The 20,244-nt window shown below is 35.7% G+C and overlaps 1 protein-coding gene across 2 annotated transcripts in view; it reads left to right on the top strand.

The window, feature by feature from the left end:
* Positions 1-20,244, top strand: part of LOC149247635 (bifunctional nuclease 2-like) — a 96,394-nt gene that overhangs the window by 33,550 nt on the left and 42,600 nt on the right. For both annotated transcript variants that reach the window (XM_089458255.1, XM_089458256.1), the window contains exons 3-6: positions 12,549-12,598; positions 12,762-12,818; positions 12,943-13,008; positions 13,107-13,181. In XM_089458255.1, coding sequence (XP_089314381.1) covers positions 12,549-12,598; positions 12,762-12,818; positions 12,943-13,008; positions 13,107-13,181 — 248 coding nt within the window. The remainder of the gene's footprint in view (positions 1-12,548; positions 12,599-12,761; positions 12,819-12,942; positions 13,009-13,106; positions 13,182-20,244) is intronic.

The raw sequence follows: 20,244 nt of genomic DNA, 5'->3' as shown, positions 1-20,244 counted from the left end.
TTACGCTGCCCAGCCGTCCCCTTGTGACTCGGCCGAGTCATATCGGACCCGGCCGGGTTGACCGAGTCACACATGACTCGGCCGAGTCATGTGTGACTCAGTCAACCGGACCGGTTACTTGGCTGGGTCAGTCCTCAAGCTATTGAAACGGTTCGACTCGGCCGAGTCGGTTTCGAAACGGCCGGTTTGTAAAACAGTGCTTAGAACCAATACCTTGGACCAAATACCTGGGGTCAATACGTCGGACAAGATACCTTGGACCAATACCATGGATCACAATACCATGGTCCAAATACCCAGTGTTTTACGACTCCGACTCCGACTCCGACTCGGCCGAGGATCGACTCCGACTCCGACTCCGACTCGGCCGAGGATCGACTCCGACTCCGACTCCGACTCCGACTCGGTAATGACTCGGCCGGCTCGATTTCAATGACTCGGTCGTTGTAAAAAATACATTAAATATTTATTTTTTTATTAAAAAACATAATTTTAAATATTTTAAACATAATTTTAAAGATTTTCATTCATGTTTCCATTGTCCAAAGTTCAAACACACAGTGGGGGAAGAGTCGAAGACAGTTTTGGAATTTATTGAAGGTGCTTGGCCCTTTCTTCTAGACCACATATGAAGTATCTGTGGCTCCATTGAAGCTACCTGGAACTATAATCTTGAGCAGTCACATAAAATGCTTGAATCTCCATGTTCATTGCACATGCTAAGTATGAGTTCTGTTGAGGGTATGACAATGTTTGCATTAACAGTTTTGTTGGTGACTCTTCATCCTACAGCAGCATGTAAAAGTTACACAATTAACCAGTCCTATTGTTTGCAGCATTAAGGTGAGCACATACATGTGCATTGATCTTTGGATCCTTGATCAGAATTTCTGAAAGGGTTTGAACTTTGTATTGTTGATATGAGTATTTTCATAAACATTATTGTCCATACTGTGATAGACAGAAGATGCAGCCTTCTCTTCTGTAACTTTTGATCCATCACATGTGAAGGTTTAGGTCTAAATATTGACTCTACCGTAGTCACTAATCACTATCAGTAAAACTTGGATGATTGGATCTCTCCTATTCTATAAACTATAAAGAAGAGATGAATTGCAGAGCTGCAGCCAAGAGAGTTGATTCAGAGTGAGGTTGGAGAATCAGAGACATGAATTTACCAGTAGCAAGATGCTATTGCTGTGTATGAGTCTAAGAAGACTAGAAAGCATGAGTTTACTAGTAGCAAGCTTGAAGACTCAAAGGCATGAGTTACTAGTAGCAAGGTGCCATCCATGAATCTAAGAAGACTCAAGGCATAAGTTTACAAGTAGCAAGAATCAAGATGCAGCCTGTATGGTCTTGTTGCCACAAGCATACTTGCAAAAATATTGGAAATGTTCCCAAATTAAGAACAATACAAAAACAATCCATGGCTGCATTTGAAACTAATCAATCTTATTCTTTACTAGATACATATTACAGACTATTCGGCATATGTCTTAGAGAAATGACGAGCTAGTTGCTATGTAATTTTCATGTTTTGAGTTAATAGACAGTGGTGGAAATGGTTGCTGCAATATTAGCTTGCTGTAAAATTATAACACTTATATTGTGATTTCACAGTTCAGGAGTGACTCGGCCAGCTACCCGGCCTGGTTGACCGAGTCACATATGACTCGGCCGAGTCATTGGATGACTCGGCCGAGTCATTGGATGACTCGGTCAACCGAACCGGGTAGCTGGCCGAGTCACTCCCCAGGCCTTTGACTCGGCCGAGTCGGAGTCGATTCGGCCGTTTTGTAAAACAATGCAAATACCACAGACCAAAACCCAATATACGCGCCTTCCCTTGCATGAAAGTGCGTGTATACATATACGCACCTTTTGGTCGGATAACCTGTGTGTATACGCGGCTTTATCAAGGGGAACTTGCATATATCTCTTTTTCTTCATTTTGTGAGCCTGAACTGTGATCTGTCACCTTAGTAAGTTGCGATCGAGGACAACACCTGTATCATAATGCCAACAATCTTCCCCTTTGGATGGCCAAGTTAACTTGCCAGGACTATCATCTTCTGATCTCTCTTCTATAGATTCATCTAGTTATATATAAGTGAGATGTTCTGCTACAAGTGGGTTGCCATCAAGTACAACACATGCATCATAATGCCAACATATTATTTCTCAACAAAGGCCTTAAAAGCCAAGAACATGTTAAAGACTTCACTCTTGAGTTTTAAGAAGTATACTTAAGTGTGTCTGGAGAAATCATCAATGAAAGTTAAGAAATACTTGTAGCCAAAGAATGAAACAACTGGAAGTGGACCACATAAATCACTGTGCACAAGCTGTAAGGGGGCTGAGGTGTGGCAAGAGGCACATTTTTCGAAACTATCCCGATTCGAGTACACATCTAGAACAAACACCATCTCTGCAAGATACCATAGGAAGACCTGTCACCGTATTTTCCTTACATAGATTTTGAAGGGAGCGATAAGTGACCAAATCGCTCATGCCAAAGTTTGCTCACTTCATCATTATGAGCAACAAATACCGAGGTAAGAGTTCATGACCCAAAGTTGTTAAACTTATACAACCTTGTAAAATCATCAACAATGCCATTAGCTAAAATCTGTTTAGGATCTCTTAGGTCCTTAATTACAACATCGTGAGGTGAAAATTAAACGGTTTTACCTTCTCCTGAATGAGTTATCTGATATACAGATAGAAGGTTGTAGGATAAGGTAGGAACACATAATACATCATTAATTGACCATTGTCTAGATGAATAGTTCCAGTCCCTACAACACTAAGAGATGTATCATCACCAACATATATCTTTTTGGTGTTACAATCATTTAAAGAAGAAAACATGGCTTTGTTTTTGGCCATGCGATAAGAAGTTCCAGAATCAATGAGCCACTCATGAGAATGAGAAGAAGAAGATACATTTAGTGCATAACTAGATTGAGATGCTTGACAACCACATGCAAAAAGCGCTATTCCAGAAGATGAAGATGAAGTTGAAGTTGAAGAGTGCTCCAAATGGATGTTATGCTTCTTCATTGCTGCTTCCAAGGCTTCCATTTCTTAAAGCATTTGGATTTTAAGTGGCCATCTCGATTACAAAAGTTGCAATGTCTATCAGTGTTCTTCCCTTGGTTTTTATTTGCTTTATCATTTTGTTGAATTGATTTTTCATTTTGAGACTGAAAGTGCTTAGGACCCTTGGTTGGTTTAGGACCATTCTTTCTAAGATGCTGCTTCTTAGGATTCTTTGAACTTGGTTGCTGTTGGGCGGCTAAGGCTTTCTTAGAAGAGTTTCCAAGATTAAGAAGACCAAGATGTAAGAGTTTTTCTTGTTCTCTTATTAAAGAATCACACAAGGCATCAAAAGAGGGGGACTTGTGGTCTTGTCCTTGAGAAATAAAGGCTTCTCTAGTAGAATGGAAGGTGGAAACAAACACAAAGTATGCTGGTCCCAACTTTGTAAGAATGGAATAGATAAGACTACCGTCTTTTTTCTTAACTTTAACACCTTCCAAGAGAAGTCTAAGGGTCTTGAACCTGGACAAAAAACCTTGAATGGAAGAAAAATTATTGGGGTCCAACGTAAGCAACTCATTTTCGAGTTGATGGGCTCTAATTTCATTTTTAATTCCAAAAACTTTGTTGAGCTGTTTCATTGCTTCATCAGGGGTATCAAGTTCTGCGATATGGAATCTAAGGTCTGGAGAAATAGACATCCCTATCAACCCACGTGCTTGATGTTGCCTATTTTCCCATTTGGCTTGCTTATCTTCATTTTAGGTTTAGACTCTTGGCTTGAGGCTATTCTATAAAGACTTTTACTTTTAAGTAAATCGTCCATGTAGAACACCCATTGGAAGTAGTTGGTGATGTTAAGAATAACTTGGCATGGACTTTCCATTTTAACAGAAACAAAAACTTTAGATGCTGAAACTAAGTGTTCGAATGGAAAGACCCTGAAAAATTAGGCCGATAAAAAAAAACGACTTCTAGATGAAAAAGTTATGGATTTTTGAATAAAAGTTGTTGAAGATGTCGACGAAGTATGTGAATGTGTGGAAATGAATGATAATGTTATATTTAAAACGCCCCCCCCCTTTCCAAACTTAATTTAATTAGCTCTCTTTAAAAAAAGATTTTATGTTACCCACTTTTATAAATAAGTTAAAGTTACTTTTACAATGGTACTTTATGAGCTACCCACTAAATTGTAACTTAAATAAAAGATAAAGAGACTTAGAATTATAAGTGACTTACTTTTTATAATGGGTGATAACACTTTCACGTAAAGTAACTTTAAAACATAAGTTACATGTGCTTTTAAAAAAATAACTCAACAAAAAGAAAGACTTGAACCCAAGACCTCTATTATCATAAAGTAAACTTTGGACCAAGTGAGCTAGTTTAAAAGGTTAGTAATTTTTTGGAAAATAGGAAGGGTTTTTTTAGTCACTGAAGCTTTGGAGTGCGTGCTTACTTGAGAAAACCCTTTTTGCTTACAAAACCAAAAACCACACAACCCAACACGGACATGCAAAAAAGACCAACCCTTATGGCTTGAAGTTAGCTTTTGCCAGAAACTAAATATTTTCCTCAATGTTTCTGATTTTCCGAGATCACACTAAGACGCGGTGGAAAAGAGCATATGCAAGAGAAAAATCATTCTTTTCGGTTTTTGATTTGCCTAGATCGCACAAAGTCACGGGGCAAAGAGGATATGCAGAAATGAAAGGTATGAATCCAGTAATTAAAAAAAGAGAGATAAATAAACCGAAATAAATAGAGAGATAAATACTAAAATTTCAAATAAAGACTATATACTTCCAGATCTTAAAAATGACGTAGCTAGGGCTACCGGAAACCTTTTCGCGTGAAACGAAAAGGGTTTCTCACTGGAACATATGCTCTTAACGCAATAGAGCAGTCCTCTTGGCCTGAAAGTGGTCAGGATCAATAGATTTAGGAAACGACAATCAGATGCAGTTGTACTGACTTCAGATTTGGATCACCAACGGATGCGGCCCTCAAATAGCTCTGATACCATGTAGGAATTTACAGGGTAAGTTACTCAGATAGAACACCAAAGGACACCACTCACAAACAGAGCACAGATCAATACACTAATATTCTTGACGTGGTTAAAATCCTCAAAGAGGGAAACAGTCCATGGCCTGAGCCAACGCGACCACTTTAGGCAATTTATTAATGTAAAAGAAAGAAAATTTACATAAGCTTTTCTCATGAATGATCACCTTACAAATGACTCTCCATGCTTTTTAAATAGAGATCATGGACCAATCGGGTGTTAAGTCACATATCAACTGTCGGTAATATCGATGAGAGAATGAATCCTCAGATCACTTCATGTCTAGAACATATTGTGATCGTCGGATTGTAAGTTACAAAAGTACATAGTAAAGAAACACACTTTACCTAACTCTACACTAGACCAAGTTATACTTAACTATTTCCTATGTGGAATATCTTAACGTACTTCATAGACAAATTTGACCTTTTACAAAGTGTAACATGATTTCATTACATGACAATGACTCTATCATTTTATGACTAGATGACATATAATTCCTAAAGACTCTTAATGGGAGTCTTGACTCAAAAGCAAAATCTCTTCCTCATGAAACCCATGAAACAAGTCAATATAATAATTTTATTTTTCTTCTTTACATCTCATTACATAAAAGCATAATTACCTGTCCTTATGAAAACCAAACCTAGTTACACTTTTCAACACAACTTGATATTTTAACAGAAAATGGATTGCAAATAGAGTGAATAGCAAGAGATTTTTCAGTAGAAAATGGGCTGGAACAACACTTGTCTTCTTGACTTTGTTTTCCCCAAAGCTTTGATACCATGTTAAAATTCTGATATTCTATGTTGTAATAATCACTTATTTTAAAACTTATTTTTGCTGCAATATTAGATAAACAATTGTAGATAGAACATAAATCAAATGCACAATAGAGGACAACCAAGAATACAATGAGACATAGAGAATTTAGGTCCAATGACCAGGGGAAAACCCAACCAGATTCTTCTTCTAGTAGAAATCAATTGTTTAGCGGAGATACAAAGTACAATGAGGGATCAAGAAAATGAGTAGGTTCATCCAAATTTGAACAAGTTGTAGCATGAAGATCACTGGTAGCAACAACAGATGCACACATTGAATCAACCTTCCCTTCAACTGAAAAAACACTCAAGCACTGAATCAACCTTGTCTCACCAAGTTCTTCTCTTATTCTCCAAGTCTCCCTCTCACAATCTTCTTCAACTCTCCCCAACTCCGTCTCAAGTTCGAATTCTTCTTTCACAATGCACAAATAATGAGGGGAGAAAGAGCGAGGCACATATATATAGCAGGAGCAACGAATCCATGCCCTAAAGGAGGAGTAACTCGCATGCCAAGAGGAGTGTAACTCATGCCCATCTGGGAAATGTAACTTATGCCATTAAGGAGGTACATATGCCTTTGTAACTTATGCTTTTAAGAGAGTGTAACATATGCATTAAAGAGAATGTAAGAGGAATCTTTTATGACATGCTTTTATTGAGTGTAAGAGTGTAAGAGAATCTTTTATGACAAACTTTTATTGAGTGTAAGAGAGTGTAAGAGCATTAATGAGAGTGTAAGAGGAATATGCCATACCAATAATGAGAGTGTAAGAACAATATTGAGAGCCATGATTGAGTGTCTTGAAATTGCTTTCAATAATAATAATAATAATATTATAAAGAGGATAATAACAAGGCAAAATAGCCAGTGTTCCCTGCCGTTTAGTTTAATTATTGAATATTGAAAATTATGAACCAACTCTCATATTTAAACAAGGGCTACAGAGCAACTAATCCGACTTGGTTTAAATATAGTTACATTACGCTTAAAAACCAATAATGACATACAACTTTATATTAATAAAAATTACAATTAAAATAACAAAAGAATTTATGATTGCATTATCTCTACAGTGATAATAAGAATTCTATTTGTAGATGGGTTTTTTCATAAACTTCAAGCTTTTCGTGATTATAATTTATTGTACACTTTCCTTGACTCATTACAAATGTTTCTCCATATATTTGGTATACACAATAATATATCTTTAGAATTTTGATTTTTTTCATTATTAAATTTTTGTATATAGGAACTGGGTTAAATTTGATAGGTAATTAAGTTCATTAAATTAATTGAGTTTTTTTATTAAAACTATATGAATCTAATGATATTTAATATCTATTTTACTTTACCTAATGTTTTATATATTTATTTTCACTTGTTAATTAATAATTATGTTTGGTATTTGTTTTTTAATTTTTTTTTTTTATGAATATAAATAATTTATATTATATTTATTATAATCTTAAAGCATATATAATTATTATCAAATTATATTTCAAATCGAATATAAAATTTGTGAAGTAAAGAAGAGATTGGCCTCTAAGGTATATATTTCAAATGACAAGGAGAATGATTGGGTTCCCAATCATTCTTTCTCTCCATAGGAGATAAACTCAATTGACTAATATTATATTTTTATGTGTGAAAATCAAGTTTATATCAAATGGCGAGAGGAATGATTATTATCCTCGACACTTAAATTTATTTTCCACAACTTAAATAAGATAATTTAATTAAATTACTACCTAAATTAAAAATTTATATAATAAAATCTGTAAATATGAAAACATATTTTTTATAGGTACAAATTAAATGCTTTTCTATTTAAACATTTCCTAATCCTCATTTTATTTATTCAAATAAACCATGAAAATTATTCATTCTAAAGAAATATCATAAACTATAATTAATAATACACAATACATTTAATTTCTTATCTTGTAACATAGATTTGTAAAAGCCCAAACACCTCATCTTTGTGAATAAAAAGAGACTATTTTTTTCCAGAAAGAAAATCATGATATTATATTGAGGATATATATACAAGATATTCAGATAGTTCTGTATGAGATTGGAAACTCATGAATACTACCGATAAGCAACATAGCACATCATGTAAAACAGATTACCATCATGCTGCATGTTCATATGATCAAATCCCAAAATCAGAAAGGACAAAAACCATTGCATCATTCAGCTGATTGGAAGATAAAGAGCAGAGATGGAAGAGAGAACATATTTGGCAGAGATAGAAGAATCCTCAAAATTTTTTAGGTTCCTCCACTTCCAAAGAGACCATAAGGTGATGGTAAGAATAGGCCGAAGTGTGTTTTGTCGTCCCCACCAGGCAAACGCTGCATCAACAGAGATGAAGTTAAGATGCTGAAAAGAAAAAAACTGTGCAAGTTCATACCAGATTTGTTGTGAGACAGAGCATTTGAAGAAAAGGTGGAAGTTTGTCTCCTCCATTTTGCAGAGAACACATCTACTGGGATCGTGCCATGATCGCCTCCTCAAGGAATCCCAAGACAAATTTTTGTTGAAAAGCACCAGCCAGGAGAATAAGGTCACTTTGAGGGGACATCCAAGCTTCCACCAGAAGACTGGAAAGCGCTGTCTGTTCGATTTGATTGAATTCGAAATGAGGTCGAAATATATATCTTTTACAATTGCATGAGAGGAAGAGTAGGGAAGGGACCATATTAGATGATCATCATTTGTAGAGCGCAGGACTTCTCCCAACTGGAGAGAGGAAATAAGATTGGTCCAAAGTGGGAGCAGGTCCCGTGGAAGACCTATGTCATCAGCATCTCGAAGCATGGGTGAAAGTCCACACCATTCCTTTATGATGCGGTCCCATGTGAAGTAGCCAGATCTGCGAAGGAAAAAAAGAAGAGGAGGAGGAACCTGTAGCATGCCCTTGAATCCAGCAAAGGAGTCCAGGCCAATGAGAATCTTTCTGCCTGTGTAGATTTTCCATTTAAGATTCCTGAGAAAGTATCGTTGGACCCTTCTGAAACTGAGCCATATGGCGGAGCCCTGTTGAATGCCAATAGAATCAAATCTGAACCAGAATTCAATGCCTCTTCCTCTTTGATATTTCTGTCGAATGATGTCGCTCCATGGGTTGGAACCAAAAATACCCCTCCAAAGGGATTTACAGAGAAGAGCAATCCCAAAAGTCTTAATGTTCAGAAGACCCCAACCATCAAAATTTTTTGGTAATGTGAGAAGGTCCAGCTTTGCAAGATGAATTTTCCTACGATCGGCCTTGGCTCCCCAAATAAAGCTGGATATAATCCTGTTGATAGCTTGGATAATACTTGCCGGGAGGAGGAAGAGGTGACCCCAGAAAACTGAGAGCTGGGATAAAACCGATTTGACGAGCACAATCCTGCCACCTAAAGAGAGGGAGCGGAAACTCCAGAGAGCAATCTTATTGAGAAAAGGGTCGACAAGCCAACGCCAGTCCGCCAACTTGTAGGAACGAGCTTTTAATCGAAACCCAAGATACTTGATGCCATCTGATAGAGGTTTGGACTGAATTTCGATGAGCTGGGATATCCAGAGAATCAGGTCCTCATCAGAGCCATTATGGTAAAGAATTGATTTAGCTTTGTTGATGGCAAGCCCAGAAGCTTTGTGATATCCTATTTAGAACCATTTAAAAAAAATAATTACAATTTATTTTGTTCCATTAATATTATTTTGAAGAAAAAAGAAACTGAATTTTAGTAATTTTAATAAAATAAAATAATTTTAATACATAGTTTTTAAATAAAATATTATTATCTAAATATTATAAAATTTAATTTAATTTATCAATAAATTTATTAAAATAAAAAATAAAATAAAAAAAATTTCAATTCATAAATATTCCTAAATTATATACATATGGAATGTTAAATATTTTGTATTTCAAATGATTAAACAAATTATGATTGTCCACCTAGCAAACTTTGAAATGATCAAACTTATGAGCAATTTGAACCAATGCCAAAACCATGAAACAAAAGGGATTTTAACTCTTCTTGATTTTTATTGGGCCAAAGTCTTTCAATTTTTTTTTAATAATTTTTAATGAATTTGAAAAAAAAAATATCTATTGAAAATTAAAAAAATCCCTCAATCAATGAATTATAATTTTTTTAAAATATAAATATATATATATATATATATATATATATATATTTTTATAAATATAAATGAATAATTATAATAAAAAAACATTAAAATCCTATATTGCCTTCAAAGATTTGCACAGTGAACGATGTGTCGTATTCTATTAAGTTGCTTCTATATCTAAGTTCAGCATTTACTGTGTCATAAAACCAGAGAATCTACCACGGGGATAGTCTTGATACAAAGGCTATATACGAGGATACGATGGCTTAAATCTGTTGTACGAGGCATGTTAACCCACCACCATTAAAAATATTTAATTTTATTTACGTACTGGCATGGTTGTACAGCAGTCGAGCCCGTGAGGAGTACAAATTATAATCATTATACAATAAGAGAAATAAAACTACAGCCAATCAAATCTACAATAAATAAAATAAAATATTTTTCAAAAATAATTTGAATTACTTTATTAATGTTAACTTTAGAGAAAATAATTTAATTTTTAGTCAACTCTGAAACTAATATAAAGTCCACCCAATATCGATTGGGTTTATCCTCTTGCCATGCCGCAGGGATAAGTAAATAATATTGATGATAAAATAGTAAGTTGATATTGAACTATTAGGATTGATTAATGATAAAAGTGACTTTTTATCAACCATATTTGATTACCAATTGTTGTGATTACCAATTGATGCAAGGTGATTTAATATCTTGAGGCTTTTTAATTTTAGATTTTATTTTTAGACTTTCTATTCTGAGAAATTCATCCCTAAACTGCCAATTTTCAACAAAGGCCGAGCCCTAGAATAGGTTGAATTAGCCTCAGACTTGGAACAGAAGTGGCGAGTTGTCTCAGGCAGAGTTAAGGTCAGTTGGACAGTGTGTAGGCTGATATGTTGTTGGAGAACGATTGCTGAGTGTGATTGCTAAAGTCTGTTCACAAAGGAGTGCTGAACAGTAAGGGCAAAGAGCTATGTTTAAGAGCTGATGTCCAGTGATTTTGAAGGGGAAAATGCATTGTTAGAAGCAGAGCTGATCTTGGAGCTGAATATGCAAAGTATTTGAAGGAGCGAATACTGTGTGAGCAGCTGGTGGGCAGAGGAGTATAAGGAGGTATTTCTCTGTGGTCAAAGGAGGCTAAGGATCTGCTAGGTGTCAAGACAAAAGAGGATTGAAAGGGTTGTTGGTCAGGGGTATCTTCAGCAAGTAAGTTTATCATTTTTTTCATTGGTCTTTTGGGCAGATTGAGGCTCAAAAGAGGTTGACCTCAAGCCCTAGTTGTCTTGTATCAGTGCTTTGTAAGGGCCATGATTCCTATGATCCCTGGTACGGGAGCCGTATGTTTGTTTTATTAGAGGACTAATAAAAACAAGTTTTGGGTCATTTATATTTTTGTGTATTTCATTGATTCTGTTACGTTTCTGCTGTGCAAAGTGCTTGTAGTTGTGTATTTCAGTGTCTTTTATGATTGTGATTAGGCATAGACCTGATCTGAGATACTAATAAAAATCAACATGTTTACCATCATACATGCTCAAAATTGACATGCCTATGGCAACGGTAAGCTGTGAAATTACTCTGTTATTTCGAATGCTGAGAACTTCTATACATTTATATGTTTTGTGAAATACTTTCCTGCATACATAAATAGACTGTTCTAGGGTCTCACACATACATTACACTGGAACTGAAGAGACAATAATACAGAGTTTTGCGGGAATATGAGTGTTTTTACCAAACTTTCAAAACTAACTGGATTACAGTCCTGAAGTAACCTATTCTGTTGACTTGTTTTGGTTTTATGTATTCATTTACACACTTATGTTTTTAAAATGTTGTTTAGGACATCATACATGATTTCATAGAACTTAGATGACATCAATTCAACAAACATTTAATTTCTTACAGATAACATTTACAGGTAATGATCATGGATGCTGATAGATTGCTGAATATTTTGTATTGTCTGGTTTTAAAATGTTGCTATTTAGGATATCACTACAAAGTACAAACATCATCCTAACATGTATACATAAGAGTGAAAAATTAGTGCTTCGGCCAAGTCTGCAAGAGTCCGAATTTTACGTGGACAAATTGAGTCAGGGGTCTTGATATGTAAGCAAAGGGGTTATGAAGGCCATAGTCTTTGTGAACAAATGATGGGAAATTAATGCGTCGGCCAAGTTTGCAATAGTCTGAATTTTACATGGGACAAATTGAGTCCATGGTCTTGATATGTAAGCTAAGGGGTTATGGCCATAGTCTTAGTCAACAAATGATGGGTTCAGCACCTGGCTTGTATTATTACTAATAATTTATTCATTAATGATTAGAGCTTGAGCATTGTACTCCGTTTAAATGCTTACTAAAAATTCTGTACCATAGGCATGAAGAATGTCAGGTCCAAGGCATGTTTTTTTTCCATTTCATTTATGAAATTCAGTTACTGAAGTATTTCATTGTCTTGCAGTAGAGATGCCCAGTGTAATGTTGATGGCAGCAATTCGCAATGTCCAAGTTGTGAGTATTGCAGTGGATGAATTGTTTTTCTGTATTTCAATGTGCCTGTTCTTGTAGCTATGCCCATTAAACTATTTATTTCCTAGTTTTTGCCTTTTACACGAATGTGAATTTATGAGTTGGTGGAGATAGCTAGTCAACTGAATCCAAAACTTTGCTGCAGGCTAGACCAACAGTTTATCAGATTTTGAAGGACATGATTGAGAAGATGGGATATGAAGTAAGTTAGTAAGACATCTAGAGAGTAGGTGATATCTGTCATATTTTTCATGACTGCTGGATGTCCTAAAAAATTGTGTTATTAGGCTTCCTTTTAACAACTTGTGAATAAAATTCTATTGTAGGTAAAACTTGTTCGAGTAACGCGAAGAGTACATGAAGCTTACTTTGCACAATTATACCTGGCTAAGGTATATGCATGAATTATTTGATGGAATATCTTGAACTTCTTTAACTATTATCTTTTATTAAACATATTATTTTCGTTTAATGTCTTTTGAAATGACAGATAGGAGATGAGACACAAAGAGTTAATTTTGACCTCCGCCCTTCAGATGCCATCAATATTGCAGTAAGGTGCAAGGTATTGATATCCTCTTGAAGCAATCTAATGACTTATAAGGAGATGCATGGATTACAGTTCACACTATATATATGATTAAATATTTGTACACCATCTATGACATGTGATAGGATGTGTGTTGATGTTATTAGCTTGGCCTGGTGCTTTTGGATAGGCTAAGTATCAAGCATGTAGAAGATATCTGTTAATTTGAGATAACAATGGTATGTTCTATGCTTTAACACAATTTATTTCAATGTTCCTTATTGGCCCAATGACAATTTCCAATTATTTCCAATAGAAATCACATTAATTTAAACACATTGACAGTAAATGCAGATAGAACATAAAAACATGTGCAGAAGACAAGCCAAGACAAGAGGACACAAGATGTGGCAATTGCCAGGGAAAAACTCCAATGTGGGGAACCCTTTGATCAAATCTTCTTATTATTCTTATATAGTTCAGCAGAGGGAGAGAGAGAGTACAAATATCAAATTAACTTGCCCAAAACAGTCCTGTCAAGTCAACAGTCAACAACAGTCAACTGCAGCCCTAACCAGAAAGTAAACGGTGGTCAAAGCAGCTCCAAAATGTTCTCCAAGCAGCTCAGTCAACAGCAGATAAGTTGGGCCTTCCAAGAGGGTCAAAGTCAACCCAAAAACAGTTTGGTTAACACAGTCAAACACTGCTGTAATTTCTGCGGTCAAAGGCTGAAGTCAATGCTGAAGTCAAACCAATCAGACTGTCCCAATCACCTTGAAAACTGTGCCAATCAATGCGGCCTTTAAAAATCAAAATTCTGCCCACTAGAACGAAGTCAATGCGGGTCAAAATCACCCAAGTCAACGCTGACCTGTTTCCTGAAATTTTCGGCCTCCAAAATAGTGCTGAAATTCATCCTTATTTCACGTGTGCGAAGTAGGGAAGGCTGCCTCCAAGCTGTATGAACCAATCAAGAGGGGAGAGAGAGAAATATCTGATGAGATAGTGATGTCCAAATGAGAGAAAGGTCACTCTAATTTATACACTCCGTTGAGGGTGAGGAGACACATCTATTGGGCTTCATGAGCCTACAATTGACTGAGACCGACCTTGACAATTTGTACATGAAGGAGAATAAATTCAAAAGTCCATTTTTGCTCGTCAGAATGAGATGATCTTTATATCAAAATTGGACCTCTCGAAAAGAGCAGTCCAAAGCAATAATCATCTCCATCATATGAGCTGTCCTAAGGTGGAATTTGGCCCTAGTTGCCAATTTTAACAATGTTAGATTGCCTTTTTAGGTGCTTGCTCATGAGGAGTAAGTGATTATTATGATTCCTTTCCTAAGTTTAACTTAGAAAAATACATTTATTAATTTATTAATTAATGTTGACTATTGAGCCAAATTTGTAATGATAACTAATTTAATATTTTAAGTGACTTAGATCTAATCTCTACCATCAATCTCAAGAGAGGCCTAGGAGCTAATCCTAGCCATTAATCACTTAGGAGATTAGGGTTAGGGATTTGGCTTAATGAAATTATAAAATAAGGTTAAGGGAAAGGTGAAAGACACATTGTGATTGAGAGAACAATTTTCTCAAGAGAGTGAGAGACTTGAAACTGAAGAGGAGAGAAAGGTGTGCAGTTAGAGGTTCGAGGAAGCACGAGTTTTGCAGGTTGAGCGCACACATGAAGTGGACGAGTTTGCTTGGGGTCAAGGCTGAGAGTTTGCTATTCACAGGAGGCCGAGAGTGTTGAAGCTGAATTCCAGGAGGCAGACAGCGAATGTGGGTAGGCTGAGAAGGTTGAGGCTGCATTTGTTGGGGGGGAGGCGGGGTTGGGCTGGCCGCTGAACAGCTTCAGGTGTGGCAAAATTGTGGAGACAACCGACATAATAGCAGATCGAATTTCTTGGGGCCTATTTGCAAGGATCCATTGCTGTAATTTCTGTGGGTTGAATTTCTTGTTAAAGGAGGCCCTAATTTTCTAGAGTAATACAATGTGAAGGAAAATTTGTTGGGCATATTTTACTGTTGTGTTATGTGACTGATTTTCCATTTATTACCCACTGCAAGTTTATTTAAAATTTAAAAATACCAGTGTATTTATTTTCAATTTTTTTCATAAAAACATTTTATTGGGTGAATATTTTCTGGTATAAAATAAACACCTAGGAAAATCAAATCAGATCTGGTATTAAAAGTTAACAATGTGGCATTTTGTATGAGAGCTGGGCCATCTAATGGGGTGTCATAAAGGATTCAACCATTTCCATTGAAGTATTCCTTTTTTTTGAAAAGATCATTCTATGATTCATTACTTTCAAAACTTTAAATTTGTGCAAAATTAAAATTGGGCGTGGTTATCATGTAGCCTAATCTTAAGGTCACTTGATTATCTGCTGTGAAACCACAGCGTTGCTCATTGAGCTCTAATGATTCCCAAACTTCAATATTGACTATTCTACACTCACCATGATTGTAGTAATCAGCCTTACAGGCAAGAATATGAGACTTGACAATGCATATTGACATTGAAGCTGAATATGGATGACACACTAGAGTAGTGAGCTGCCTCATTGAATATCACTCTTCCTAGGTAGTCATTTGTTGCCTAGGTGATACTGTTAATTGCTTCAACATCATACCAAAATCTGAAACAACTCCCATTATCCATAGCCATCTTGTGCTGCTGAGGTCCAACATCCAAGGCAAGCAGATCATAGTGGAGTTTGGAAGTCTATCAAAACCTTGTACAACCATGTCATATTAGAATTAGGAATAACTGTGTAACCCCAAAATTTTGGCAAATCATATATGGAGACAATGAAATGCTTAAATGCATGCCTTGTACAATGCTCTTTTTTTTTGAGAAATGCATCATATATTGCTTGATGGAATGGATAATTACATCATGTAACAAAGAAAGTTCCAACAACCTAAAAGGGTTATAATGGAACTCTTATCCTAAAATAGTCAGAAAATGTGAACATGAGAGCTTGTGCCCCAATAACAAGGGGTTCAACATCTTTACTTAAATAAGTTAGTTTCAGTTTAAGTCAATTCTCGCTTAAAGGTTCTCAGTTTTACTATTTCAAGAGGAGTTGATTCCTCGTGAAAAGCAGCATTACACTGATATTTCCACTTAATTCTGATAACACACAAACAAATTCTGTGCCATAAAGATTTGCAGTTGTCCCTAATCACTCAAGTATTCCCTAGGAGAGTATTTTTCCAAGAAAGTGAGGAAGTGGAAAAGGTTAAATTCCCCCACAAACCATGCCTAGAAGATCTTGGAAGGTAGGGATCCCTAGATGACATGGCCAATTGTTGAATCTCTACCACAAAATGTGTATGCAACATTCATAATATCAAATTTATGAATCGTGGTCTTCATAGCCAAAGCTTGCTGAAGCATAAACCACTCCCATACTTAGTACTTGAAAGAAGAGTGAGATTCCAAATGGATTGGTTCTTGGGGTTCCACAAATTTCTTTCAGTAGAAAGGACCTTGGCCAATATTTTTCCTGCAAACATAGTTGAGAGACTAAGCTGACTACTGGTAGATTGAATTGTTCAAATAGGTCCTCAAATTGCCATGTGAGAAAGGTAGTTCCATGAAACTATCTACCATGCAACACACATTCCCTTTAAGTGTAATTGAACCTGAAAGTGCAAAGTCCTTAGCATTACCAATTATGTGACATGGTTTAAAGGAGCCTTTAAAGCCCTAGTTGTGATTAGCATACTGAATTTGGTCACAGATTAAATGCTTCCACAAGTCACTCTCATGCATTATTAGTATTAACATTGACAAAAAGGGTTTGGAATTTGGATGTTGATAACATTAGTGGAAAATTGGCAAATTGCAACAAGCATGAAAAGATGCAAAATAAATTTATATTTTGATTTTTTTTAACAAATAAATCAACAACATCAATAGCCATATTGCCAAATAATATAACTAAGGCATTGTTATATAAGACATATATGATGCAAAATGATATATAAAATTCAAAACTAAATCTTGATAGTTGTCCATGCAAGGACTTAAAATTGAATACACAATACAAACATTACATCAAATGCATAAAAATTGTATATCATCATCATGAGCCATCTACAATGATCAATCTAGAATCTAGCTATCAATTCCCTTGACCCTTTTAAAGGCAAAGGTAATGGTTTGTTTTCTACTAGAAGGCCCTATGACAACAATTTGATGGCCATTAGTGGGCGTACGAGTATCAATTTGTGTAGAGGTGGTGTTGAGGTGAGTTTTAGAACAAAAAGTCCATCGTACATTCAAATTTTCAAGATGTAGTCGGTGGATAGTCGATTGATAGGCTAACAAGGTAGTTGATTTGTTGGTTGGGCCAACCAGGCTAGTGAACTAGTCCATAGGTTGAGGTAGAAAAGGAGTTCGTTGTGTGCCCCAACCAATCAAAGTTGACCATGTCTTCCTCACTTTAAGGGGGTTAGTTTGATTTGTTGATTTTGAAGCTTCAGAAGGTCTTCTGCATAGGCTTGTGTCTTGCATGTAGGAGAAGAAGTTCTCTTTAGGTGGTTGTGCGAGAGGAACAACTAATATGATCTCCTTCCTAAGTTTTAACTTAGGAAAAAGTACCTTGATTAATTATTTAATTAGTGTTAACTTTGGGTTAATGTTTTTCTAAGGATAAATAATTAGTTATTTAAGTGATTTAGATTTAATTTCCACTGTTGATCAAGGAAATCTAGGATTTGATCCTAGTCCCCAATCATTTTAGAGATTAGAGATTTGGTCCATGAAGAAATCATAAAGAGAACCCATGGGAGAGGATGAAGACACATTACATTACATTGCTATTGTTGAAAATAGTTTTCTCAAGGAGTGAGAGACTCCAAGACTTAAGAGAAGGGAAAAGGATTGCTACAGGGGAATTTTGGGAGAAATTTTCAGGGAGGTAAAGGCTGAATCACTGAAGAGGAGGGTTAAGTTTTGGAGGGAGGTTGAATTATTTAGGGGACGATCTTTTTCTCTAGTGCATAAGCGCTATATGAAGAGAGAAAGGGGCCAATTTAGCGGTAAAGGAAGCTGATTTTCGAGGGCCAAAATATTCAAGAGGGGCGATTTCTTGGAGGGTTGAATTCCCTGAGGCCGATTTTCTAGAGGGGCTGATTTCCAGGTTCTAGCAGGTGTAATTTTTTGTGTATTCTCTATGGGTCTAGGCCCTAATTTTCTTGAGTAATATAAAGTGAAGGAAGATTGTTTTTGGCATAATTTTTCTGATGTAGTGTGACAAATTTTCCCTATTTTATTTCTGTTGCAAATTTAATTTATGAAAGTTAAAATACCAGTGATTTTATTTTCCAGCAATTTTCAGATTTTATTGAATAAATAATTTCTAGGTATAAAATAATTGTTAAGGTATAAATAAATTAGATCTAGGGTTAGAGATTTAACATACTTTGGTGCTATATATACATGGTCTTATGGCTCGATCTATTAGTTGAAATGACATCAAATGTTTTTTTGTTTCTATGTATGTTGAGCTATGTTACGCTTGTGATTTAGAGTTTTAATGTTGTCTTTATACAATAACTTTTCTTAGAATTTCTCACTTTTTATATCTACTAATTCCTTGGTTGTCCTACATGGTGTCATAATTATTGGTATGAGACCTTAGCTTGTTATCGAGAAGTCCTTTGGAGGCTATTGCTTGCATGTGCTTTTGTTGAGTCCAATCCCTTTGATAGATTGACTTGACATTTTGACTAGAACATTGATGAGGGAAGGGATCTGTTGATAAGATCAGGATAAGATCACAAGTTTCAAGCTAGAACCTATCCTTTTGAATGGCCATAAGTATGGTATGTGGGCACAAGATATGGAAACATAATAGAAGAGTAAAGTGCTTTCACATTTTACAAGGACTATGGTTCTAGATCTGAAGGATGGTTAATAGCTTAGTAGAAGTTTATCATCAACAGGAGTTATAAGGACCTACATCTCTAGGGAGATTCACTTTCATATAGGTAGGATTGATTGTCCTAGTCAAGTTTGGAGGAAGTTGAAGATTTTATTTGACAAGATTGTCAAAATTAAAGTTGTGTAGGTTGAGAAAATGGTCTTTCTTGAGCTTTTCTCCTTTTATAGGATTGATGATTTTTGGCTTGTGCGGAAGAGCTATAGTTGAAATTGGGTGGATGCAAGAAGAAAGATGGTCAGCTCATAGAACAAATTTTGATGAATTTGAAGACACCCTATGATGTATTCTATTTGAAATTTTGTGCTAGTCAAGCTTCTAGGAAAGAAGATAGTTAGGATTAAGCCTTTGGTTCTTTTTATGGTTTGCTAATTAGGCCATAGTTAAAATTGCTTAATGAAGGGAAACCTGAAATTGAGAAATAGGCGCATTTGATTAAGGGAAAATGTTGACATATCTATAGAGAAAGAAATGGCGATTGCAGTTAGCAGAAGGAAAGGGATTGCATCAACTAGACTATAAAGATCACAAGTTTCAAGCTAGAACCTATCCTTTTAAATGGCTTTAAGTATTGTATGTGGGCACAAGATATGGAAAAATAATTGAAGAGTAAAGTGCTATTGTAGTTTACAAGGACTGTGGTTCTAGATTTGAAGCATGGTTAATAGCTTAATAGAAGTTTATCATCTACAGGAGTTACAAGGACCTACATCTCTAGGGAGATTCAATTTCATAGAAGTAGGATTGATTTTTCTAGTCAAGTTTGGAGGAAGTTGAAGACTTTATTTACAAGATTGACAAAATTCAGGTTGTGTAGATTGAGAAAATGATCTTTCTTGAGCTTTCCTCCTTTTACAGGATTGATGATTTTGGGCTTGTGTGGAGGAGCTATAGTTGAAATTGGGTGGATGCAAGAGGAAAGATGGTCAAATTAGAGAACGGATTTTGATGAATTTGAAGACACCCTATGATGTATTCTATTTGATAGTTTGTGCCAGTCGAGTTTCTAGGAAAGAAGATAGTTAGGATTAATCCTTTGGTTCTTTTTATGGTTTGCTAATTAGGCCACATGTAAAATCGCTTGGTGGAGGGAACTGGAAATTGAGAAATAGACCCATTTGATTA

This window comes from Pinus tabuliformis, chromosome 7 (assembly GCF_031772625.1).
Source record: "Pinus tabuliformis cultivar Carrire ecotype Pingquan chromosome 7, CPIR1, whole genome shotgun sequence".
Lineage (NCBI taxonomy): Eukaryota > Viridiplantae > Streptophyta > Pinopsida > Pinales > Pinaceae > Pinus > Pinus tabuliformis.
The sequence above is the reverse complement of the archived record's forward strand: the minus strand, read 5'-3'. Positions and strand labels throughout refer to the sequence as shown.